The sequence below is a fragment of the Mugil cephalus genome, chromosome 3 (genome assembly GCF_022458985.1).
Source record: "Mugil cephalus isolate CIBA_MC_2020 chromosome 3, CIBA_Mcephalus_1.1, whole genome shotgun sequence".
Taxonomy (NCBI): Eukaryota; Metazoa; Chordata; class Actinopteri; order Mugiliformes; family Mugilidae; genus Mugil; species Mugil cephalus.
Window position 1 is genome coordinate 10,606,118 of NC_061772.1, and position 26,953 is coordinate 10,633,070.

General features: G+C 41.2%; 2 protein-coding genes across 7 annotated transcripts; one reads left to right on the plus strand and one right to left on the minus strand.

The window, feature by feature from the left end:
• The first annotated feature begins 559 nt into the window (after positions 1-559).
• Positions 560-7,888, plus strand: hnrnph3 (heterogeneous nuclear ribonucleoprotein H3 (2H9)). 3 transcript variants are annotated; one of them, XM_047579800.1, is made up of 11 exons: positions 560-632; positions 1,561-1,653; positions 2,014-2,169; positions 2,563-2,706; positions 3,832-3,970; positions 4,753-4,952; positions 5,116-5,211; positions 5,602-5,741; positions 6,310-6,445; positions 6,754-6,810; positions 6,926-7,888. In XM_047579800.1, the coding sequence occupies exons 2-11, from the start codon at positions 1,566-1,568 to the stop codon at positions 7,003-7,005; spliced, it is 1,236 nt and encodes a 411-aa protein (XP_047435756.1). In that variant the 5' UTR covers positions 560-632; positions 1,561-1,565; the 3' UTR covers positions 7,006-7,888. The 3 variants fall into 3 exon arrangements, with proteins under 3 accessions (XP_047435756.1, XP_047435757.1, XP_047435758.1); XM_047579801.1 differs by having other exon boundaries at positions 583-928; XM_047579802.1 differs by having other exon boundaries at positions 583-752.
• A 390-nt stretch (positions 7,889-8,278) lies between these two features.
• On the minus strand, positions 8,279-26,353 carry rufy2 (RUN and FYVE domain containing 2). Of its 4 annotated transcripts, none has more exons than XM_047579798.1 (20): positions 25,945-26,353; positions 24,198-24,477; positions 20,802-20,975; positions 20,593-20,710; positions 19,583-19,684; positions 19,367-19,490; positions 18,396-18,460; positions 18,234-18,299; positions 17,815-17,884; positions 17,607-17,708; positions 17,307-17,423; positions 17,124-17,216; positions 16,355-16,429; positions 16,150-16,247; positions 12,269-12,388; positions 11,886-12,015; positions 11,672-11,766; positions 11,449-11,497; positions 11,282-11,362; positions 8,279-10,647 (listed from the first exon to the last, which is right to left on the minus strand). In XM_047579798.1, exons 2-20 carry the CDS (start codon positions 24,271-24,273, stop codon positions 10,504-10,506), a joined length of 1,899 nt encoding a protein of 632 aa, XP_047435754.1. In that variant the 5' UTR covers positions 24,274-24,477; positions 25,945-26,353; the 3' UTR covers positions 8,279-10,503. The 4 variants fall into 4 exon arrangements, with proteins under 4 accessions (XP_047435754.1, XP_047435755.1, XP_047435753.1 ...); XM_047579799.1 differs by lacking the exon at positions 25,945-26,353 and adding an exon at positions 24,896-25,036; XM_047579797.1 differs by lacking the exons at positions 24,198-24,477; positions 25,945-26,353 and adding an exon at positions 22,286-23,114 and having other exon boundaries at positions 17,325-17,423.
• Between the last annotated feature and the right edge of the window lie 600 nt (positions 26,354-26,953).

Here is a 26,953-nt window from a genome sequence, read left to right on the forward strand (position 1 = left end):
ATTTGTTTAAACCACAGCACCTGAAATTAAATTGTATGTATCATGACTGTGGTCAGTGAACAGTATGCCTACCATTGGCATGTGTCAAATCTACATTTTGAAGTTTTGATATTATATTTGCTGCTACAATTCTGTTTGGTTTGTCATGAATAAACATTTTTCTTACAATGTGTGATGTATGTTAGCGGATAAGTTGGTAGGCATATTCGTGGGATTCTCCAGGTCATATTCACTATTACTTTACAGTAAATTGGTAACAGTTAATTTATAGTATAGTATTCAAGCGCTTTGCTTGTGTGAATGCAATAGTTTAACCCCAGTTTTAGTTTACTAAACTATTTTACTCGGGGAATTAGAAACACAGTCAGCCTATGAATCAGACGTAGTGGGAGCAACATACAACTATTTACGATTAAGGAAAGATAATTTAATTTTTGCTTCACCTCTTTATTCGTCATTTACTATTTATTTTATTGACATTACTTTATTGGTGTTTTCTGATTTATATTCGACGTTATCCTTCATCTGCCGAAGTCTCGCGATAACATACCTGAGGGGTTTTGCTTGCAGTGTCACCTGAGGCTCGAGGAGGAGCAGGAGGAGACTGGGACAAGGGGACAGAAGACAGGACTGTGAGATAACTTTGCCGTTTTCAGACATTTGCCACTGACGACCGACTTATTCCTATCGGGGGATATATTTTGATACCCAGTAATAGCGCTCGGTGGTTGGAACGTGAACTTGTTTGCCTCGTACGTTTGACCGCTGCCTGTGTCCTACGGTTAGCCTTAGCTGCTAAGTGCTAACTTAGCAAGCTAACGTTTTCACGTCAGTCTGACAGTAGAGAAGCGTTAGCATCGATGCTAACCCGGTATCCAGGCTGGCAAACATTCTGTGGCGAACTTTAAAGAAGCAACTTTAATAAATCGTATGTATCTGCTTGTAAGGATATTTTCAGAATAGTGAGTTTAGGGTGAACTGTTAGCTTAGAAATGCTCCTGATTTTCCATACTTGGGTATACAGTAGGAAGGAGGAAGTATCAATCCTTAGCTTGTTTTAACTTGCAGTAACGTGTATTATAGCGTCAAATTAATACATATTTTCTACGGGGGCAGGTGTGTAATGCACGGTACTGCGTAGAGTTTATGATTTTGACCTTGTCTTTGTTATGAGCTATAAAATTGTTGAGTTGTTATTAACAACAATCAGGTTAAGTTTATCGCAGGAATTCTGTTGTGAAATGAATTGTGTTGTCGCACAAAAGACACCTCTGAATTACCTAATATGATAAGAAGTCTCACGCGTCAATAATAGCGAATGCACAGTTACACTGAATTTAAATAAAATATATCAAATACAATATATGTACCTTTGAAAAGTAATGGCAGAGCCAATGACCAAAAGAGATGTGGTCCTTAATTTAGACCTGTCACCAGATCTAGTGGCCAGTGCTTGTAGGTCAGCGGACACTGGTAGTGCAATGTTTGATCATTTGATTTATGAATATTACTGACACGCAAACTCAATATCTTTCCCCTGTGTTCTGCTCCCTGTGGTAGTGAGGATGTCTTTGAATGATGAGGGTTACGTGGTCCGGATCAGAGGACTTCCCTGGTCCTGCACTCAGGAGGAGGTGGCCAGTTTCTTCTCTGGTGAGAATATGTACATCTTTATAGACAGAGGCATGAAATCAGCTTTTAGTGCTGAACATATATTTATGTTTCACAGTGTGAACATTGTCATTTGAACCTATCATCAGAGCTGCTTATGTTGCAATACTAAAAGCATCAAGAATTGTCAGTCAGAATAGTCGACTGTTGAGGGGTAATTGATCATAATGATTTTTCTCTATTCAAGTCACAAGTGCAGTTTTGTTGGCATAAAACATAAACAAGTTTGTATGCACAAGTCTTGTCTGGCCTCTACATCCCTTGTTTTGATATGTTGGGTTTTATCTGATCACATTTAAAAACATCAGATTAATAATTTGAATTTTTCTCATTTACATGCAGACTGTGACATCGTAGGGAAAGTAAATGGAGTGTGTTTCACTTACTCTAAAGAAGGCCGTCCCAGTGGAGAGGCATTTATTGAGCTGAAAACAGCAGAAGATTTCAAGAATGCACTGTCTAAGGACCGTAAATACATGGGACACAGATATATAGAAGGTAAGCAATTAATGCTGTTAACAACAGAGCGGCAGATTTATGGTTGTGTTGGTGTTTAATCTCTTTTTACTGCTGATTATGTCTTTGCATAATTGCTACATTATGCTATTAGTTCAGATGCAAATTATTCATTTTTAAACATATGCACATATTCAGAGTTTGCATATATTGTTAACATTTGTGAGAATCATAAAATGTGGGCTCACGTAGAGCGGATGCCCCATAAACTGAGGTTGTAGCCCTCACTGCCCTTTGCTGCATGTCACTACCCCTGATTTCTGTCTCTCTACTAACATCCATCCTGTTTTTTTTTTTTTTTTTTCATATTGGAAATGTAATTTATCCTTTCCAGTAACAAATATGTCATGTCTTGTGTTCATCTGTGTGAATCAGTGTTCAAGTCGAACCGTAGTGAGATGGACTGGGTGCTGAAGCGTAGTGGTCCTGCTGACTATGACAGCTGCAGTGGCTGCATGCTGAGACTCAGAGGTCTGCCCTTTGGCTGCAGCAAAGAGGAGATTGTTCAGTTCTTCTCAGGTACATCAACACTTTGTTTAATTGTGTAATTACGTCTAATATTAAGCTGTAATGATATTACACCAATTATCCAAGGGATAACTGTTCATCCAGTGCTTTAAGTTTTCACAGTTGACATCACAGCACAAAGCAAAGAGAGACCAAACCACTCCAGGTTTGGTAGGTTGTAAATACATCTGCAGTTCAGTATTTACAAAAGCCCCTTTATAGTTTATGCAAGCATTTACCACTTAAAATGTCTTAAGAAACGGTTTAAAAAAGTCCAGTAATTCCTTTTTGAAAACCTCCACATCGATCTTCTTTGTTATTTATGCTTCTCTGAAATTATTCTGATGTAATCTGAGTGCTGCCAATTGAACTTTGATGGTTCTGTCTTATTTTACACAAGAAAAGCCAAGACTAATATTCAAAGTAGATTGACAGATGCTTCACACTACGCTTAAAAATTTCATCATACAAAATAATTGATTTGAGTTATTGCTATATAACATGTCTGTGTGTTATGGGCCACATGTCTAATGTGTGTTTGTTGTTGTTGTAGTTTAGTCATGCTGATCTTATTAACTTGTCCTTGTTAAGAACTGTTAGTGTGATACTACTGTGTTAGTGCTATTTTAGTTGTTTAGTTAGCATGTTTGTATGGCTTGGATATCATGTTTCCTAAGTCAGTAATTTAACAAAAGGCTGGGCTGGTTTGGCTGAGGTGAGACAGTCCCATTAAACTGATCTGGGGTCAGTGTTAGTAAAATCCTAATTAGTAATAATACAAAATAATCAACACCTAAAAAAAAGTCACATATAAAGAGACGACATTGCCATTCAGAAATCATTTGGCTGGCTAAATGTGTTCTGGTATGTATTACATAAAAAATGTTGTAATTATAACGTTATATGCTGACTCCAGGCCAGTGTTTGTTTTATTTCAATGCGGGCACCAGCAAGTGTAAAGTCAGTCAGTCCTCTGAGTTGCCCCATGATAATTTAGTTTTACGAGATATAGCTGTTGTTTAGTCGCCCTCATAACGTATATTAATTCTGAAAGATCCACTGATGCAGTGGGTGTTGTTCTATCTATTCTATCAGTCTACCTACCGACCTATGTATTTATGTGTGCTTGGGTTGAAGGGTTGAGAATCGTGCCAAATGGGATTACTCTGCCAGTGGACTACCAGGGGAGGAGCACAGGGGAAGCCTTCGTGCAGTTTGCCTCAAAGGAGATAGCAGAAAAGGCTCTGGGGAAACACAAGGAAAGAATAGGGCACAGGTGGGACAGACGGGAAAGGGACGGGCTGGACTGGGTTGGGCTTCTACTGTAGTATTTAACGGGTGGTGATTTAAGAATGATTCTGGCATTAATGGGATGGGTTTGTTCTGGTTAAATAATAAGCATGGGTTGGTGTGCTAGAATAATTGTGGTTAAACCATGATAAAGTGGTAATTTAATCGGGTGGGTCATGTAATATTTATAAGAATGATAATTGGAGGGATTTAAAGGATCTGTGTATTGTAATGAAATATTAAATGTTGAAAGGTTATGTATCCGATCTTTACGTTGAAGTTGGTGTGATAATTTTATGCCATGGACAGTTTTCCGGTGGTCACTTAAGACCTGGGAGTTTAATCGTAAACATTTGGGTGTATTAGATTATTTATTGCTCTTCCTTTATACCATTACCACATCTATTCAATAGATAATAACTGTGGAAGAGGGGATTAAGTGTAGAATTAGACAGTCTCAACCATTGGCATTTCTGCTGAGCTAAATCAGTAAAAACAATCAAAGCAACACCTAAAAGCCCTGTAAGGATTTTTTTAAGCGTGAGTAACAGTGGTTGCCATAGAAATCCTTTACCACAGCCATAAGCCCAGCTAAAGATGAGATATGGTTGCGCAGTTGTGCCGACCCTTATGTAGTTTATTTATCATTTGTGTGTTTATCTTCTTTCTGTGTAAATCACATCTATGTATGTAACCCAACCTGAGCCATTGCTACAACTGAATCCTGTCCTCTGCTCCCTGTCATCCCACGGGCCTCTCATGTTACAGGTACATAGAGATTTTTAAGAGCAGTCGTAATGAGATCAGAGCCTACTATGAGCTGCCCCGGCGGGGAATGGGAGGCCAGAGACCAGGGCCCTATGACAGACCTATGATGGGGGGCCCCAGGGGAGGGTTTTTTGGGCCAGGGCCTGGCCGCGGTGGAGCTCTGATGGACACGATGAGGAGTGGAGGAGGTTATGGTGGAGGTAAGCAAAAAGATACACAAGAACACCATAAGTATGAAGAGGTGTTGATATTCATTGTTAACATTTAACATGCAGCTGATTTTATGGTGAAATGTGAGTGTGTTTTGTCTCCTGTAAGTGTTCCACCACAGTCTTGAGTTTTCCTTCGTGTCTCTGTCTCCAGGTTACAGCGGCTTTGACAACTACAATGGTTTCAACAACTACTGTTTTGGCAACGGCATGTTTGACGAGCGAGTGAGAGGAGAGAGGGGAGGAAGAGGTAAAGTTCAAACCTCATTTACCGTCCAGACTGTGACGTGTAGACGCTCTGAATTAATGTTTGAAAGGCTCAGTTTGTACTTACACTTTTGTACCTGGTCAAAGGCTGATTGTGTTTCACTGTATGTTTGTGTCATTTTATGTAGTTTCACATACATTTTTGAGCCAAAGCTTCAATTTAATTTTAACAGGAATATATAAAACTAGGATTGTGTTTCGTTAAGCTGGACTTTTTAGAGTGTGTTTTTTTGTACTCAACATTGAACCACTCATTGGACATTTTATAAAGGTTTCACACCTTTGTGGAACATTGATCTTTAAATTCAAAACGTGAATGTATCAGATAAGGTCACTGTTGAACATCACTGAGAGTTGTGTTGTTGTTTTGTAGATGTGTCTGTGCGTTTCCACTCAGGGATGGGAGGTCATGGTTATGGTGGACAAGGGGACGGTGGCTCAGGCTTTCATAGCGGCCATTTTGTCCATATGAGGGGTTTACCTTTCCGTGCCACAGAGGGAGACGTTGCTAAAGTAAGACAACTGTAATTTTTTTATTTCTCTGTGTAATACTGCAGAGCTGTCTTCAAAAGCACTAATTACCATAGACACGGTTTTGTCTGTTTTTTCTGAATGGCAATGCCGTCTCTCCTTATGTGACTTTTGTCTGTTTTTTCTGAATGGCAATGCCGTCTCTCCTTATGTGACTTTTGTCTGTGAGGCTATCATTGTGCAACAGTTCTCACAAGAGCATGAAGGGACATTATTTTTTGTTAAGGACAAGAAGCTCCAACTATGAGAGCACCGGACATAGTTGACATAGAATCAAATCAAATGGGGGCCACGTGAATCTGAGTCATTAATCAGTAAAGATACCCAGTCCTGCTGATGTTAGTGATGAGATGTTTTTGTTTCATAGCATCTCATACGTCTCAGTTTGGATCCTTTACATTGGTGAGCTGTGTGTGAAAGAGCCTGAGCAAAAGCCTGTTGTTTTTAATCTGAGCTGTAGCAAATACATTGTGACTACCTTCATTTATTAATAATCTTTCTGTTGGTAAATGCAAATTGCTTTAATAGTTTTGTTCTGTTGTTTTTTCAGTTCTTTTCTCCTTTGAATCCGTTGAGGGTTCACATCGATATGGCTCCGAACGGCAAGTCGACTGGAGAAGCAGATGTAGAGTTTCGCTCCCATGAAGACGCTGTGGCAGCCATGTCCAAAGACAAAAACCACATGCGTAAGTTCTCCCTAATTTTTTTTCAGAGTGTGTGGCCCTTTGGTCCTAAGTGGCCAAACCTTAATGTAACAGAATAGAATAGAAAAACTTTTATTTGTGTATTCTACTAATTTAAATACTAAGAAGTTTAAACTAAGATTTAAACTTTGACAATGACCTGTGCACAAAAGTTCTGTGAGGAAAGCAGAGCATTTGGAAAGTCCAGGACAAGGACTTTCCAACTTTCCAGGGCTGAGACATTTTGGATTATACTGGAGGTAGCAGTGAACTTATATTTATATAATAATGGAGTGATGTTCTCTCAACAGAGCATCGTTACATTGAGCTGTTTCTTAACTCAACGGCCAGTGGAGCGACTGAAATGAGTGAGTCTTCAACAACAGTTTTCATTCATCTTTGCCCAAATTGTTGTTATCATTTGAACATACATGTATAATTTCATCTATTTTTCAATAACTCAACTTTTACAACCGCTTTCAGGCCGTGGCGGTGGTGGTTACTATGGTAACTCGGGAGGAGGCGGAGGCTCACGGAGCAGTGGGCTGCGAGGTGCCTACTGATGATGTCATGCCACTCCTCCAATCCATCCTGGCGTTTGTCTCACATCTCTTTAGGCCCCATTTGATAAGTTAGCGTTTCTAAACAGGAAAGCTGATGCAGAGTCACTCATTTGTTACGTGACAAATGTTTTAGGTAAAGCAAGCTATCGTAAAGCTTTACCCCACATACAAAACCAAATACGACCTTAACAATCTTCACATCATTCCTAAAAGCATACAAAGAACACAAAGACTAAAACAGCTTGTCGCTGTTGGGAGGTGCAGAACATGGATGATGGGTCACGATGGAGATTTCATCTGTATCTGACGTTTTAAAAACATTTGAATATTGTAATATAGTTTATCATAATTCATACAAATACAAAAAGACAGTGTTGACACATGAAGTCACTTTTTGTGGTCTGATTAAGAGTAATCAGTTTTGATTGACATAGGACACAGTAAGCAGCTGTGTCGTTTGTTTCATCTTTCAGAAACAAACTGCACTGTCGGGACGAGCTCGGTCTCTTAGAGTCTAATTACTTGTTACGTCACTTTGACTCGGAATATGTGTTGACGTTAATGATGAGTTTTTCTCTTGATGAGAATTTTTTATGTTTTAAAAAAAAATTAACTACAGTTTTTTGCCTATTGCTGTTTCTCACCCTGACTGATTCATATTCGATTTCAGATCAGCTTTCCTGGTTGGAAAGGCTTTCTAAATGTGAGCCAGTGTGCGTTTTTTATGTATGTTTTCACAGTTCATTACAGAATTTAAAGTTAAGTTGAATATTATATTCCACTCTCAAAGAGTGGAAGGGAAATAAATTCTCTATATTTGAGCTGTAATATAGCTTATGCAGCTGTTGTACATTTTGCCTAATAAATTTTATATTTAATTGTTGTCATGCCTCCCTGACTCTGATATATGTCTGAGAAAATGCTGGCGTCGTGGTTACAAATAAATAACAATTAAAAGATGTGTTAATGAGAAATAAAACAAATTGAACTGCTTTAGAGGATCAGTGTGTAGATTTTAGTAGCATCCAGTGAAGTTGATACTCTCTCCTTATCAAGCATTTAGGGAAATCTACGGCAAAAGTCCAGCGTTTGGTCTGTCTGCTCTGGGTTGCTACGGAAACATGTCACGCTCCACGGACAAACAGTCACTCCCTATGTATAAAGGAAAGTTCAATTAGAATATATTTTGTTATTCAAAATAATTCAGCACCTAAATCCTACACACTGGAGCTTTAAAGTGGACGCAGGAAGAAAAGAGACCTGACAGCACACAACATCTGTAACTTCATTTAATCAGAAACTGCTACACAGTCAAGGCAACAGACTGTTGGCAATATAGTTAAACTGGCAGGATTTAGTAAGCTACAGGGCCACAATGATTATCAACATTATTTATGTACAACATATCAACACTGTACAAGTCCCACTGAAAGCTGGGAGAGCAACACTGCACAAAAAAAACAAAACAAAAAGAGTGGCCAGGGTTCAGTTCAGAAACACCTGCCTTTAACACTTACTGGTGACGTGATAAACCCGTCATAGTTTAAGAATATCTAGAACAAGGAAACACTTTTTATTCTGAAATGAACCCTGGCCTATCAAGGGAATGGATACTTCCAGTTGTTGGAGAAAAAAAAATCACAGGTTGTAAACATTGTATAAAACCAGAATATCTTCTGGATTCATCTTATAACCGGTCACTGGAGACCGCGCACTTGACAGTGATCAGATTTAGTTTGACAACAGCGCTATAAAAGTTGATTTGGGGAACAAAGTGTTATAGAGTTTCAAACTTTCCTCTTTCAGGAACGGAGCAGCAGTAAAATATGATTCTTCTAAAACATCTGATTACAACTGACGGGGAAAGTTCAGACACATTCCCCAGACTTCTGAAAGTACAAATGAATGTGCGTAAAACACAAAATCAAATATAAATACTCTCAATCTATATTTCAGACAATATATGATTAGCAAGTGTTCAAACATACTGTAGTTTGTCCAACATCAGCTGTACCACTAACTAGTGAAGTGTCCATGTTGTCAGCGGCTGATCAACAAAAGAAGCAGCCACACTGATGCTGACTGAACTCATCTACCTGTTGCTTCTCTTGGTCCTTGAAGCTGCATTAGTGTCTCAAACAAATGGTGAACAGTGAATTGTGTCTTTGATTGTTTGCTACCTTCAAACATTTTGGGCTGTTGTTTTTAGATTCTCTACAAAAACCCTTCACTGTAGAGAACATGTTGGCAACATGAGAAGCAAAAGTAAACGGCGTTCAGTGCATTTACACAGGCACATATGGCACCAACGCAACTATAAAAAGTTAATTTCAGTTCCTTTTTAAAGTCACAGCCCCATGGGGAACTGGTCTAGTCTAGTGTCAGCAGAGCTCCAACGGCTCGTAGCTGTAAATGTTCCTGGAATTAGTCCGTAGGAGTGTGACTCACTGCACAGTGGCTACTGCTGCAGTTACCTTACGGAGCTGAGCTGGAGTTTTCACGACTGATTCACGTGTGTAAACAAACACAAAGATATATTCATGTAGTTCCTGTTAGGCAGCTACTATTAAATCAGACCAGTTTCATTTTGTGCTCAATTGTCTCACAGCCAAACAGAAATATGTCCTGTTTCTTTCAGCATGGTTCATTTGGGTTTGTTCTTTAGTGCCTGTGTAAAAGCTACCTTAAGACTTTCGAGTTCGCTTCACTCCATCTTAAAAGAAAGTGCTTACAAGGCCGCTGTACTGCAAGTGTAAACTATAATCTCATCCGTTTGGCTGATTGGTTAACAGTCTGAGGCTCGACACGTGAATCGTTAACGGGAGGTTTGGATCAGAGAACCGTCTGCATTTAGCTGCAGCTGTGCTCATCTGTCAGTGCAGTTTCTATTTCAGCTCTTTGTGAAGTTGTTCCGTATTTCATAACTGAACCCACCCGTCACTCGAAGCTTTACCAAAACCTGACCTCCTGATCAGTGTCAGTGTGTAGACAAGGCCTGTGGTTACAGCTGTTGACGCCTTTTTTTTTTTCTTTTTTTTTTAACGCGACACCCAGTCAGAGCAATCGATGATGACGAGGTGAATATGTCGCGAAGCTTTTCAGCTTCTTTTGATTCTGTCGAACCCTGTGCTGTAAACTGTGCAGTAGAAGTTCAAACATGGTTCCTTCATTGTGTTTCACCTTAGTGTGCATCAGATATATGTTGAGTTGTGAAAGCGGAGCTGTCAGATTAAACTTCCTGTAAATGACTGGTAATTGTCACTTATCAGTTGTCTAGAGAAACACTTGTAGCCCATGTTAAAGCAGACTGACAGCCTCCTCCTCCTCCTCTGTATATGATAACAGGAGTGGCTTGTATATGAGGGACTTTTTTTGAACAATAATGACGAATGTATTGAGTATGCATGCATGTGGTCCACGGCTAGCGTCTGGAGAGCTGATATTTACGAGTTTGATCTCAGATTGTTTCCCAGCTGTCCTGAGCGCGACAGGACTCTCTCACGTAGGATTGGAGGAGCATCGCTGGAGGAGGAGGGCGTGGCAGGTGTCGCAGACTCTAACTGGTTTGGGCGACGCCGGCAGAGGAAGCTCGTTGTCAGAGCAGCTGTTACAGAAAATCTCCCCGCAGTTCCTACAGTGGTGCTGTGGACAAACAGAGAGAGGTAAGCAGTCAGAAACACGCGCTGTTGTTGGATACCAAACTGAGTGATACGCTGCTAATTTCAGCGTTATTTGAGATCTGTGTGATTGAATAAATATTGTTACTGGAAACTAAAATCAATTACCTGCTCTACATCTAATGATGTAAAATTCTGTAAAATAAGGAGATAACTCACGATGGAAAAGTATTTAAGCTAAAGTGCAGGGCTTTACCAAATAAATAGACACAGAGGGGTAGAGGGGAGTAACCATAGCAACAGAGATGGAACAGCCTCCAGCAAATATGAAGTAAATATGGTAGAGAAATTTACTAATGCACATATGGCTCAAAAAATAAATTCACTCAGGAAGAGGAAAACAGGAGCAAGGTAGAATATAAAAAGATTTACCACCAGCTTGTCTTTCCCTAGTGGAGAATGCTAAAGAAGAGAGGGGGCAGTAGACTGCATGTCATATAACTCCACAGTGTTTGTGTAACTACTCTCACTGCCAAAAGCAGTGGACTGGAGCACTGTAGCTTTACAAAGTAATGCAAAGTAATGATTTTCCAGGTTGATTTTGAGCCTTCAATTCTACATGTCAGTTTCTTATTGTTTGCAGTGAGCTGAAGACTGACCTTTCTTCTTGAGATGGAGAACTCCTTCTCACACAGCTTGCAGTGACTGGCATCTTTGTCCTTCAACCAAACCTGACCCCCCTGAAACAGCATCACACATCATTACTTTCTCACTTTGCATTGTACTTGACTGGATTTAAACACTTTCAGGTGTTCTGCTCCGTTACCTGCAGCGCTTTGTTGGCTTCTTTGATGTCTTCAATCTTCATTTTGGATCTGACGACAACCACATTTAGACAGTGTAAATAAATGGGAGGGGCACATTTACCTTCTGATGCAATCAGTAAAACCACAGACACAATTTAGACGGAAGAGACCTGCAGCTAAAAAAATGAGAGCATCTGCACAAAATCTAATTAAACCTAGACTGATTTAATAAAGTTGACAGACTCGCTGAGTTTGGAGCCGAGCTCCTCCAGAGCTTGTTCCTGGTCCTCACAGATGGTCTTCAGCTGAATGTTTTCATCCTGGAGACGATGGAACTCCTGGAAAAAAAAAACACAAACAGCAGAAAACACAAATTAGATCAGATCAGCTGTATCCTCCCTGCGCTGTTAGATATAAACCGATACACACGTACACAAGGCGTCTGTGTTTCTCTTACCTTCTTTAGTCCGTTGATCTGCAGAGCCTCTGTGCTGAGCTGAGCCACCGTGTCTCTTTCTCTGTCCAGATCGTTTTGTAATGTGTGTCTCCACTCCCTCTCTATCTTTAGGTCTGTATCCAGCTGCTGGCTACAGGTGCACCGCAACCACACATACAAAACAAAATTATGTCAGATCATTGAGAACAAGACCTACAGTAAGTCTGGTCTCTTTTGAACAGTAATACTTCTTAAAGGAGCGAAGCTTTAATTATAATTTACAGTGATGCTCCTTGGTTTGTGAGACATGACAGGTTTACAGCATCAGCCGGTTTAGCATGCTACCAGCTCCTCTATGTGACGCGATGCTAATGTCAGTCGGTCGAGGTCGGTGTGTTGCTTACAGCTGTTTTTCTCTGTGTTCAATCTGCCGCTGCAGGCTGTCGGCCTTGTTGGCAAAGTCCAGCTTGAAGCGCCTGGTTCCCTCCTCGGCCGAGGTGCGGTGCCTCTCTGCCTCCTGTAATCTGCACCATTATAACCAGGGACAAACTCAGGACCATGGAGAGAAAAAACTGGGAGGAAGAAGGGGGTTGTAGGGGGTGAAAACAACAGAAGAAGACTGGAGGGATGATGGTCGGTAAGGAGGGAGGTTAAGGGCCTGAGGTTTCCGATGGGAAAGATGAAGGGAGTATGGCTGAGGTTGGAGTGAAAGGAGGAAGTAAAACTGGTGAGTGTGCAACAATGACAAAAGGATGAGATTGTAACTGTGGTGGTCCAAAACAGAAGAGGAAGGAATACAGGAAGGGAAGAGTCCAAAATAAAGATGATGAAACGACGATGGGACAAAACAATAAACCAACTGAATGGAGGTTAAGAGCTAACACAGCATCAGAGCGCTCTCCGAACTCACCAACTCTCATTCACAAGTTGCAGTTTTTCATCCAATACTGTAAGAAGCTTGTTTTCCCCGCGCATGAGAATTTAAATAAAGGTTTTTATTTAAAAGTCCTGAAGACGAATGAACTCAAACCACACTCGGCACTTTCAAAACATCTAACTTTATTGATCACGGTGTTAAAAGACAGTATCTGTGAGTTTTAAACAGCTGTACTGAGGGTTTTGTCTTCTACAAACTGAGAGTATTATGAACACGGAGCTAGAATAGGTAGACTGATTACTTCCTGATATATCACAAAAGTCAATAAGTATGCCAAAACGAACACAGCAACGCATTTCCCTTGACAGAAGCTCCAGAGGTTGACAGCTGTGTGACTACTACTCTATACACTTGGCTCAGTTGCCTGTACTGCAGACACAAGACACGTGAATTAGTACTAAAGCCGCTGGTCCCACTGATTCGTTTACATCTAGAAAACTCACTATTTTCAGTTTAGGCTAATTATTATTTAAGGAGTAAGTCCAGAATCACTCCCTTTTTAAGGGTTAGTGAACTATGTTTATTCCCCGCCACCTTATTTCAGAGTCCGAGAGTGAAAGGGAGTGATTTCTACAACGAGACTTTTAGTGTTTTGTACTGTATGTACACTACCACGGACTTGTAATGTAACATTGTATCAACAGTCAATGATGAAGTCTCAGATTGCTCATCGTCTATCACACAGAGCTAATTAGGGGGTGAACGAGGAACTGATTTTGAACACAGCCGTTTCAGAAGCAGGTCAGGAGGCGCAACACATGCAGAGCAAAACCAGCAACAAATTACAAGCAGGAGGCCGCACAACCACACTCCTGTCTGACTAAACGCCTGTAGTGAACCTCAGTGTGATTAAACGCACGCAGCGGCAGAAACTGTTCTCTGCTCTTGCGTGGTGACCTTTGAGACGGCGTCGGCTGCAGCAAAGCCCAGATCTCAGCCGAGCCAACATGGACGCCACCGCGGGGAAAAGTATTTAGCCGACAAGAGGTCGGGAGGGTGTTTGGGGATTAAATGTTATCTCTCCAGATTGCAGCTTTTTGACTTTATTCTACTTTATTTGCTTTATCTTAAGAAAAAAAAAAAAAAAAGCGGCCTGAATACTACAGTGGCTCAACTCCTGCTACCGGTGGCTCAGGGTGTTGGCAAATAAAATCACTCAGTAGTTGTGACATGAGTGTGAGAGGCCACAGTTCATTCTAACTTACAAACCACTCTATCTTGTTCTTTTTGTTACTGCATATACACTGACCACTGCAAACCGGAAGAAGAATGTGTCAGATTTCTCTATGTGTGTCCATGCCTGAGCTTCTGAGTGAACAGATAAAGTAGTGTATGATTAATTCTTCTGTTTCTGATAACTGCAGCAATATTCAGATAGAAATATCTGTCCAGTTTCACCTGATTCTGTCTCAGCTCTCAGGCTCTAAAATCATCTGAATATTGTGTGCATAAAAAAATGAAACAAAAAACAAAAAAACCCTCCCAAAAAACAGGAATGTTCCTTTAAGTTAAAGTCAGTTTATTCATGCGTGCGTGTCCTCAGAAGGAGATGTCCTTGACTAGCTTGTACTGGTGCTCTGTGTCTGTGCTGGCACACTTAACAAATGACATGGCAAGCGTTCTGGTCTGACTGAGCAGGTCCTTATCGCTGCACGGAGGAGCAGGGATAAAATCAAGAGAAACAGAAAATTAAACATGGAGGGTTCAAGGGAGCAAAATGAATGGATGGATGGCATAAGAGAGACGAACAGAAGGGAGGGAAGAAGGAGGAAAGAAAGGAAGGAAGGAAGAAAGGATGTCAATACATCAGTATTCTAAGTGGCCCCGGTTACACAGAACACCTTTTGTGACTTTATGCATCACAAGCACAGCAGGAAGTGTAAATGAATGGCATTAAACCGTGGAAATCTGATTTCAGGCTACCACCTTCATTCTGTAATCAGATTTCTACTGTCTGGATGTGTTTCCTTTCAGAGTAAGTGTGTAATGAGAGGAGGTTGGCAGGAGGAGGAGAGAAGGGTAATGAGGAGGACAGGAGAATGCTCTGCATGGAACTACACGCCCAACATCAAAGATTTAAGTCTGGACAGCAACTACTGCACTACAGAAAAACAACATAAGCAATTTCTGAGGTTGTGAATTTTCTAATCGCAGCCTTTTTTTTAATCTTTTTTTGGCATAGTTAGACAATACAAAACGTGTAACCGGGGTCTGTTTCCTGCAACATCAGCCTACATCAACCTTAAAACCAGTGGAAAAAAACAAACAAAAACAAAAAACAATCACAAATAGGATTGAACAGATTTAAACCAATGGGAGAGGAGAGTGGAGGGATGGACAGTGTTTACTGGGAGACGATGAAATGGGTGGGGGGGTCATAAAGCTTCACTGAACCAGCAGACAGCTACAAGACGACAGATATGAAGCGCTCACACACCGAAGGACGTGATGAAAGGAGTACAGAGAACTTAGCATGCATGAAAATATCTGGCGTGTTTTTTAGGATATAAAGTCTTGCAGGGTTTCCACAAGGAAATCATTAAAGAAACACTGAGAAATCTATGCTGTTAGTTGTTGATGACCTAATGAAACAGTTCCTCTCTGAAGGCTCAGGCCTTATTTCATAGAAATGCATTTATCATACTCGAGCCAGTGGCTTTTGTTTCAGGCAAAATTTCTGATCTCTGCACTAAAATAATGCAGATCGGAGGTTTTGTTTGATTTGTACTCTATAAGAAAACTTTAAGTCTATAGGGTACATCCTACACACACACATATATGTGTGTGTGTGTGTGTGTGTGTGTGTGTATATATATATATATATGAGAGGGAGAGAGATAATCTACATATAGGGTTTATTAACAGCACCACAAACTACATCTCAAATATGGAGATAATGAAGTTATATTATGAATATTATGAATTAATTTCCCTAGTGTACCTAATCAACTGGCAAATTAGTGTATGCCAACATCCACAAACTACATGGATCAGAAACCAAAGTGACTCCACATCCCACATTGTAACGTCAGGTAAAAATAAATTCCCTGTGAGACATGTGGCGTTTTCAGGGTCCAGCAACAATTATTTCCACCTCAAACTGTTGCCTTGAGGAAACCCTGAACACCAGCGACGACAAAGTAAACGTAGATTATTTATTGTCATGTCCTCCCCAGGTCCTTTTCTCCACAGCTACATCATGAGGACTCTTAATACTTTCAATTATTTACCTACTAATAAAACATTTAATTTGAAATGACCAGGTGACTTAGCTATAAACAGAGCAGTGAACTGGGGGAGCACATGGGATAAAGTTATTGGATTAGTGTGAGCTGTGCGTTTCTGTACCTTTGCTCCAGCTGCTTCATGGTGGCAGTGATCTGGTTGGTCTTCTCCTCCAGACGCACGATCATATCGTTCTTCTTCTTCATCTCATCGTCAGACGACTAACAAATGAGAATGACTTGCTTTCATAAACAGCTGTGGTTGTGTGTAATGATTTCAACCTCATTCCTTCACTTCTTTAACCCCTAAATGATGCGAGAGCCTGTACCTGCATCTTCTGGTACATTTCCACGTTGATGGCTTTGACCTCGTCCAGTTGATGTCTCAGTCCGATCAGTGTGTCCTGTTGATCCAAAGTCAAAGCCAAGATAAGAGGTTAGAGGAGGAGAACTATTAACATATTTACCTGCAGAACATGAAGCAGATTGGGGTAATTTGAAATTATACACACAGAAGGCGAAAAATTAAATGGAAACATAGACACATGAATAACAGATATGGGACTTGGAGGCAAATATTGTATTAAAAGACAAATTAATGAGCAGCAGTGAAAAACAACTTGCTCCCGGTCACTGACAGAATATGAATGAAAAACATTACAAGATTTTAATGAGCTCTAAAGTGGGCGACTGTTTTGAAGTGATGCATAATATAACAGAGAAACTGATTTTCTACCTCAAAGTGGAAAAACAACTCAGAAATATCTGGACAAACTTTATTGGTTTATGTTCAGGAATGTAATTCAGTTAGATTTCAGAACTGTATGATGTGGATATGTATTTGTGTGCATGTTTATATTTCAGGTAAAAATAATTCTGGGTTCGGTGAAATATAAATAGAAAAATGTAGCAATCCATGACACAAATGTTTTCAGGATCATTTGTAATTATTTTAATGATCCCAGCAACCTCCTTGGTGCTGCTGTGTTCATGTGTTGATAGAAACAGACATCTTTGAATTTACCTCAGCGATGACTGATCCCGCTCACCGTTACCATAACTACAATCCCTATAGCCAGAGAAGATAAATGAGCTGACCTGTTTTTCGTGAATATCTTTTTCCAAAAGTTTCATGGCCAGCTCCATTTCCTGTTTCATCGACACCTGGACGACCAACTCATTCTCCACATCCTGAAAATGGAAAAGAAAATGTTTATCATCTGTTGTAACACACACACACACACACACACACACACACGTAACACACAGACACAGTTTGACCTGTCTGAGCTGACATTCCTCTTTTAGTTGTCTTCGAGCCTCGTTGTACATCTCATCCAAACCCTGGCGAGACTGTTTGTATGTGTCTCTCTCCACTGACACGTCGCCTTGTGTTACCTATAGCATCAACAGGACACTCATGTCAGACATGTCACATATCAGTCGCACAAGTTCGTGGTCAGAGCTGGTGACAATAGCCGGAAAAGGAAGGACTACATCTACTTTCAATTTGAACAGAAAGACATAATAAGACACTGACTCATTGTGTTATCGGACAGCAACATATTTGTGACTGTGTACCTCTAAATGTTGTTGTGCCTTCAGCAGAATAAGGTTGTTTTCGCTCCTCAGCTGCTGGTTTTCTTCCTGAAGTTTGATGATGTTGTTCTTGGCTATGGCTAACTGCGGACACAAACACCAACACTTTGACTTCATCTGAGCATGTGTCCTCTGAGACGTGTTCAACATGGCGGCAGTTCAGCGGAGATATTCTCCCAGTGGGTCTCACCTCTTCTATGAGTTTGGAGTTGGACTTTTCCAAAGAGTCGACTCTGCCCTGAAGACCATGAACTGTGGAGCTGCACACAAAAACACACACAGACTTACTACTATCATGCAGACATGATTACAAGGCAAAAGATTCACAAAAACCTATTGTTGCATATATGGCAAATTAAAAGAGATACTGAAAGATACTGAGACAAACTGAAAGAGGAAATGTGTCTTAGTTTGTATTTTAATGCAGGTTTCAGTAGGGTGAGAAACACGTGGACTGACTGAAAGCTAATCCCTGGACGTATTTAATTTAAGAAGGTGCACAGATACAAATGATTTATTAGAAGACTTCCTGTCCATGAGCTTCCTTTAAGCTCATACTCTTCATCACTGCATGCTCTCCCTGCTTTCAGTCCTAAACAAAGTTCTTACTTGAGCTGCCGGTTCAGTTCCTCTACGTAGTTCTTCTGATCCAAGATGGATGCTATCTGGCTATTCCTGTTGTCAAAGAAACAGACACAAAAGAGATCTCTGCATGACATCATCAGAAAGAAACCAGCTTCACAAAACAGTGAAGACACGACGGGATCATACCTCTCTTCACTCCTGTAGTCATCAATGTCATTCTTCAAGTACATGGAGAAGTCGATCACCCCGACCTCAAATAGAGAAACAATAAAAAGACAATATTACTCATGAGAAGGAACGCTGGGACAAGCTATTGTTGCACGGGACAAAAAGCTATGGTTACACAACCAGTGATTTGAATAAATGAGTCATCGTGCCTTAATTACATGCATTTCTATGCAACAATTAAACACGTTTGCAATTATGTAAGTGCACAAAAAAAAAACTCCCACAAAACAAAGTCAAAGAAAATAAGTACGAGTATAGAACTCAGAATCAATGCTATGCAAGTCTACATTTACCATAAAAACACAAACATGTCCACCATAGCGTTGGTGAAGTGGTGAGTTTGGAAAGAGCTGATGAATTGTAGAAGAGTTGAGTGTAGATGAATCACTAAGCTGATCACCAGGTAAATGACAATTATTTATTTAACATCAGATGAATGTAAGTGTTTTCTGATGTTTTATTAAAGCTCCCAAAACTGTTAAGAGTATGTGTGGATGCAAACATTTCTGAGGATATTATATTTGCATTGTGAGGAGCTGAACATGTCAAAACCTGTCCCTATTTCTCTTTGTGATGTCTCGCCTCACTGAATCTGTCTGTCAATCCCAAGTCACGTCACAATACAAGTCCGGTGTGAACACAGGTTGTGCAGGGTGTTTGCTTTGTGGAAAAGCCTCCACCCATGGAGTGGAAACACGACACTATAACCTCTGCCTGATGCCAAGATTAAATGACTTCACAGACAACTGCCACTGAGCTTCCTGAAGTAGTGTAGATAAACACCGTCAGGCCTGATTGGGTCAATGGTCACGTAGTCACAGGAAGAAGGGGAACTGATCGGAGCAGATTTTTTCATACCCAGAGTTAGAAAATATTTTAATGAATACTGTAGATATGTTTTTAGTCAAGTATTTCAAAGCCATAGCTACCTGAGAGTCCAAGTCCTCGCCTTTGACACACAGGTTAGCGTCGATGACGTTCAGGCCCACCAGCAGGCCCACGATCACGGCTCCCTCCTCCTCCAGCATCAGGGCTGAATTCTCATAGAAATCACTGAGGACAAGAATACAACAAATGTTTTTATATATTTTTTTGGTACCAGTTTTTCTGTCTAAATATTTCTCCCATATTCTTGCAGTTTTTACCTGAGCAGGTCTTTTCTGGTGATGAGGAGTCGCAGGTAGTCGGCCAGCCGTTTCTGCATGAGCGCCAGACGCAGCCACGCTCTGGCTCTTCCCAGCGGGGTCCTGGAAAACACGGGTTCACCCCCGGGTTAAGGACGTAGTCCAAGGACGCTCTAAGGGCCTTAAAGTGGCGGAGCTGGGACATGATTACAAGTGCGTGCTCAGATCTGCTGGAGTGTTTTTCTTTCGGTCTCCTGTTACTGTTCACTTCCTGAAATGTCTGCTCAGTCTTTCATCTTTAAATCTCACAAAAAGCACAGATTCTACACTTAATATCTTACTTCCTGGTTTGAGCATTTACTGAATTTCAATGCCTGACCTTAAACTGCCCTTACAACTTCACAGCTACTTTGTAATGCCGTTTGCTAAAATGCAAACACGTCTGCTGCTCTGACTCAGCACCAACAGAGGAAACGGACTGAGCTCTTCATCTGAAACAACACAACTCTTCCTCATTTTGCTGAATCGGAGAACACATGAATTTTTTTGGATTCTTCTTTCATTTTAAGACTCGTGACTGAGTAAAATCATATCAGAAGCCTGTACATGAATGAGGTTTTTGCTGAATCCTGCTAACTACAGGCACTAGAGGACAGAACTTTGGAAAACATCTTTTCAGGTTTATATTTTATTCATCTGTATTTGACACTAATCACCACTCCACAGAAACACTACTTCCTCAATCTGATGATAAATATACTGCTGCAGCACGTCTGATGAAATGTTTTTTAAAGCTGCCAAACTCCTTCATGCAAAAGAGTAATGAAGAATTAAGTACAGGGAGCAACGAGTTTGCAGGGACGGGAAAGGTGAAGTGAAAGTAAGTAACACTCAGGTACTTCCCAGATCAGTCTCAGGCTACATTCTCGTGTTACTCTGGTTGTGAGTGTGTGGCTGCTGTTCATCCACCAGTTTGCAAGGTTATGCACTATGAGAGCAAATACGCGTGTGCACACTATATCAGTCCTTACTTAAGTCCAGGCAGGTCTCGTACGGAGGCTGAGATCTCTGCTGCCTCAGGACACAGTTTCTCCACCAGCTCCAGAGGACCCCACAGAGACTTGTTGAACCCCAGAAATGACTTCTTCACTGAAAAAGGAATCAACAAATTACACCATTTATGGGTGTTTTTAAAATCACAGACACACATGGCCATGCATACAGTCTGTTTCCCTCTCACCTCTCAGGCCATGTTTGAGGCAGTGCTCCATGACCACGAAGAACTGCTGGAGAGGAGGGTAGTCCGAGTCCAGCGTTCGTCCGAAGCTCAGAGCCGACTCGATCAGCCCTTTAATGCTCAGCTTGGCCATGTTCAGCAGGTTGGCTCGCTCCATGGACATGGGGTCTCGCAGAGCTGCAGGACGAGAGCCACACACACACACTTAAAATAGCCATGTCAGGAAAGCCCTTCCCTGTTTATTCAAAATGCTTTCCTCTTCTGAAGCCATCGCTGCAAATCTGAATTGTGTCTGAATGGCTAGTGTGGTTAAATAAAGCGTTGAAAATAACTAAATATTATAAATGTTTTACGTAATGATAAATGCAAACAGAAAGGTAATAAATAATTATACCTAAGCCAAACAAACAGATACGACTGGGTGTATTTCTTTCTGAGCTACAGGTAAAGGATTAAGACTGGTCATTTGCTTTTGTGTGTCAGGTCAGTTTAGTAACAAAGAGTCACCTCCACCAGACCATAATTACTATGGCAAACATGTGAACAAGGTACAAAGTACAATCAGTGTTTCAAGGAACCTTGAATTTGTGAAACTTTCTTAAAAATAATTAATCTGGGTACATTTCCCTTCATTGACATACATATGCACATTTGTTTGTAAATCCTGTAACATCATGTTTCTTTTTTTTTCTAGAATAAAAGGTGTGAATTTTAAAACACTCAACATATGGACCTCCACTGAAGGTTAATGTGTAGCCAAACACCTGAGCAGGACAGGACGATGCAGGGTGACAATGTACGTAGATGTTGCCTAGCAACGTGGAAGACCTTTAATTGGTGCTGCAGGACGGATCACAGGCAGAGACACCTACATATCAACAAATTACTTCTTGCATTAACCGAGTGGCTGTATTATCATGTGACTTCTACCACACTACGTCTAAACTTATGAAACTTAAGGAAAAACAGCAAAACTAACACACCTGGAACCTCAGAGATCAACCAGCATCTCACTCCTAGCAGTTTACCACTAGATGCTTGAATGTTCAACACATAAAATGTAACAGAAATAATAATAACTTGCAATTAAATTTCAGCTAAATGTGGGCAGTCACATTAAGTTTAGTTGGGAGTGGTGGTGGGGGCTGGCAAAGCATGATAACTCCCAGGGCACTGGAGACAGGACATATTTTTCCATTTGTCTCAGTGCAGCATGTGATGCCTCAGGCAGTGAAGTTGTGTGCCGGTGTTAAGCAGCAGGTCACCCACAGATACAGGTCACAGATGAGGATGTACCATGAAAAACAGCCGGACACCACACAGACATGATAGCTAGTGAGGTAAAAGACAGCCCCCCCAAAAAACAACTAAACGTGTCAGGAGATATAAGACTGGGTCACATATTGTCAGCATCTAAACCAGATCGTAAATCTGGACGCCATCAGATTTGACCATTTCCTTCCTCCCTGGTGCGGATCACACTCTACCTTGGACAGTCCATTCCCCGGGCAGAGACGTCCTGTGCTCCGACACTTTGGGAAGGACGTGAATGCTCCCTGAAATGGTCTCGGACGCTTTCCTGGCCAAAGCGAAGATAGGAGCCTGCCATCGCCCGTCTCCTCCTCCTCCTCCTCCTCCTCCTCCTCTCACCGTGCTGCTACTGCTAGCTTTATCCGCAGCTCCAGATTTCTCCTCCTGAAGCCTCAAAATCCCAAACACCTGAGCCTTCTCCTTGCCGCTGTCCGCTTCAGACAGAGCCAGGTCGTGCTCTGCGGGCGATGCCATGTTCAAGTGCCTCTGAAACGGCCTCAGATTCGCGGTGTGCCGGCCGTTAGCGAGCTAGCCCCGGTGCACTATTCAACCGGAGACCATTGTGACAGTCCTAGCATAAAAATACCTGCGATACCTGCGGCCGCAGAAGTGACAGGTCTAACCAGTGTCAAAAAATCAACAGCCGTAGCGTCGCCGGCCTAAAAGCATGTAAATAAGATGTCGGCCTCGCTACATGGTGAACGGTGTCACCCGGGGAGACGGCGAAATGCTCCTTCTCCGTACATCGTGGAGGGCTACGGATTTGTTTACAGCCAGCAAACCCAACCGATAGTCGGCCGCTCCTCTCCGCGGTCCCGTTGCACCCTCCGGAGGGAGGGCGGTGTCAGGGACGGGGCTCACAAGACACACAAAAGGCAGCAGCAGCACTACGTAATGACTCTAGCGGCCGCTCTGCTGGAGGGAGGACGCCCCCTGCAGCCGGAGGCGGGAACTGCAGGCGGAGGATGACGGGAGGCTCCGGACCTTTGATTGTGAACAGATGGGCTGTCACATGTGTGTGAGGGGGGGAGTATAATGTTTAATGTTTACAGTGATGTACTGTTTTTTAATTGCCATAATTTGAGTTTTTCATACTTGAGTATTTTCACTTTCTTGCCCTTTATAAAAACTGCACTTATTATTTAGATAATTTAGATTGTCCCTATACTTAAGGCATGAAGATTATACCGAGTTTATATACTTATATTGTTATAAGGAGTACCAACAAATGTACATAAAAAATAAACGGAAATGAAGGCGCATTTACTGTTTTGTTTTAATACTCACTTTTTAAACATCCCAGAACTTGCTGCAAAGTACTTTCATATTTAATTTACAGAAAATATAATGAAACTGACACAAATCTTCAAAGTATCTTGCCCATAATGTTTCACTGTAGGTAACTTTTCTCAAAGGGTGGTTCTCTGTATATTAATGAACACATACTGAAACCACCGGTGAATTTTTTTTAAACAGCACCATAGAATCATTGAGTCAAATTTAGAAGCACTGCAGTGGAAACAACAAACTTTCACGCAGTCACCAGTTTCTTTAGCAGGAAGAAATAGATCAAGACAGCAAAGGCGGATGTGTGTGGGGAAAGCTTGATTAAGGTTTCAAGCATGGGAGACAACCGTGCAGCTTCAAATTTCAGGCAGTTCATCTACAGATAAATACTCTGTTTCTGATTTCAGTCTTAAAGTATCATTAAACTATATATATATATAAAAAAAACTCACTAACTTCAGGGTAGATCCCTAAGAAAATGAATATTCACGGTGTGGATTATATATCATGTCTTGATTGGCTGGTGAAAGTGACATGATACTTAAAATAACAAATTAACTACACTGGTCATTCATGAATGCTTAACTCTGGTGACTCCAATTACTCATGGAAAGGTAATGCCACTGCCACTGGATGTTTTTATTAGACCTTAAGATATTTAGTCAGTCTTGCCAATCCCATCTTACTTCACTGATGTGTGTGTGGATGTCTCCTAATATGTTGTGGTGCTGTGTACGACAATAAAACACCATAGTATGAGAGGTATCAACATACAGCATTTAAATAACATTTGCGTCGTACCTTGGTTATAGGCTAATCGCTCCATACTCTCACTGTGAGTGATGCCCCAGCGGTGAAGACTCTGAGGAGAGTACATGGTGAGAGGGACACAGCCTTGTTGCAAAGGGAATAGTCCTTGGAGTGGTGTGGTTTCTGTTGAGCCAGAGCCACACAGTCCTCTCAGGTTTTCTGATATCCTAGATGACCCAGCCTCTTCAGCAGTGGTGGACTGATGTGATGTGTTCCAGTTTGATCACAGCTTCAAGATGCGATGGGATTCTGAGGAGCTGAATACAAAGGCCTGGGGCAGAATACACAGTGGAGACTTGAAGCCAGATACAGGAAATATTAAAAGCAGACTGAAGAACGGTTTTAATCATCAGTAAACACCCAAGGGATTTACACTATTTTGGCTCTACACACACATTCAGATTAGCCAATCTTTATAATAGAACATAATGAATAAAATTAAACAAAGCAGCAACAAGTATTATTATTACATTGCTACATTTTCTCATAATGTACTTGGGTACATTATGTTGAAAATAAAACATTGTGTGTATATATCCTATCACTGACTGACACAAACATAACTCACATAGTCACACCCTTCACTCTCATATCTGTTCATATGAATAAAGTGCAGCCCTCAGATAATTATTAATTATGAGTTCTGAATCTTAACGTGAAACCACAAAAACTGCCAGAAGGACTTTTACCTTTCCTTTCAGTTATGAAGGATGCATCCAGAGGGTCGCCACTTCACTATAGTATAGAAATAAAACCTTCCAACTACACCAATGACATGATGCTAGCTCCATTACAGCTTTAGTAGCTCGGAGGCTACAGTAAATGATATGAAACCCCCGTGGTTTCCTCTAGCACTGGTTTTCTCTCATTCTCTCTAATAGCTTTAGGCTGACTAGAATCATATGACTGGTTTTGTGCAGCTCTGTTCACTCCTTAGCTGCTTGTGCACTTGCCTGTGTTAAATCTCTGAATGACTGATCCCTGTTCAGCCAGCAGAGAATACACAATTCAGGCCGCTACACTTCGATGTTGATGTTGTTTAGTTTTTTTTTTTTTTTTAATATACCAAAAGTGACAACAATAACTACATATCATCATTTATGCTTAAATATGGCGAATGTATGTTAAGTCGGAAATATAAATAAGCCAGTGCCCAGCATTTAGAGCTCACCAGCAACAAATGTAACAAATGTATACATGGCCAAAGCTTTCAGTGATCACTACACATCATGCTTCCATCTCTCTCCTGCCTCCTCCCCCCTCCCTTCCTCTCAGAACCACACCTAAGCCCACTCACTACTAAACACCACTTCCAGGGTGGTATGTTTGTGCCATATGACAATCTGAATCCCGGTTGGAACATGCCCATCACCATGACAGGCAGCAAAACGAACCAATCGGTGATCTTTGCCGGAAGCTCTTTCCACCAATCACAGTAGGATGCTGTTTCATGGTAGTAGACAGCCTTTCATTGTGCAGCAATGCTGCAGCTGGAGTGGTGCTATTCTCTCAGACTCTGACACAGGAATTTGTTATTTTGATTCACAAAGAACAAGACACGATATCTATTAAGAATAATTAAGTATAAATCTTAAAGAGATGAATTATACTGTAGTATCAATATGACCTGCGCAGTCCACACACTCTGCTGAATGTTTGTTGACTGTAACTATACTCAGTGTACACATCACACCGTTATTAATGTAAATGTACTGAAACATGCACTATCACATCTCACCTGAGCAGGAAGAAATTGAGTGTTGATCCTTAGGACGCAGCTCGTTAGCAATCTGTGGTCTGATCCAAACAGGCTGAGTTTATGCGCTGGTCTTGTACACAGACTTTCAGACGATGACTCTGGGCAAACTGGGCAAGAACAGCCTGATGTGCATCTCAGTCCAGCTGAAGAAGCTACATGCAACTGCAGTTAGCAGCACCCAAATGTCCCATGATAAACACATCTATCTATCCATCTATCCATCTATCCATCTATCTATCTATCTATCTATCTATCTGTCTGTCTGTCTGTCTGTCTGTCTGTCTGTCTGTCTGTCTGTCTGTCTATCTATCCTAAAGATGTTACAAGGCTGGCATAGCTACATGACTGTCTGTAGAAGCAGGAAGCCGGTACACGCTCTGGAGATATCACCGACAGAAACCACAACCATCACCCCACACAGCACCCAATGACATGAAAGAAGGGAAGCTGGGGGAGGGGAGGGGTGGATGAGAGAGGGTAGGGAGGGGACAACAGGGAGGGGGGAGCTAGAAGGGGATAAATGAAGAGGAGAGGAGAGGAGAGGAGAGGAGAGGAGAGGAGAGGAGAGGAGAGGAGAGGAGAGGAGAGGAGAGGAGAGGGCAACGCACTGGTCTAATACACAGACCTTATTAATGAAATGCATAAAGATATGAATGAATGAAGATGTTTGTGAATGGTGATTTCTGAAAGCAGATGTCTGTCATTACCATCCAATCCCTGACTGAGACCTGGATGCGGAGGGAGGTACTTGTTGAGGCAGAAAAGCGATTGGCTTCATTTGTGAAGTGAATGACTTTGCAGCTAACGGAAACAAACAGCATCACTGCAGCTAGAAAGTGCTCTCTGGGAAAAGGAAGAGGATGAGCATAAATAGGAAAAGAAGAGGAATGCATATGAAAACAAATATATTCCATCTTTATGGGCAACAGTATATATTAAATTCCTATAAAAATAAAATAAATCTTTAACAGCATCCCAATTCATCAGG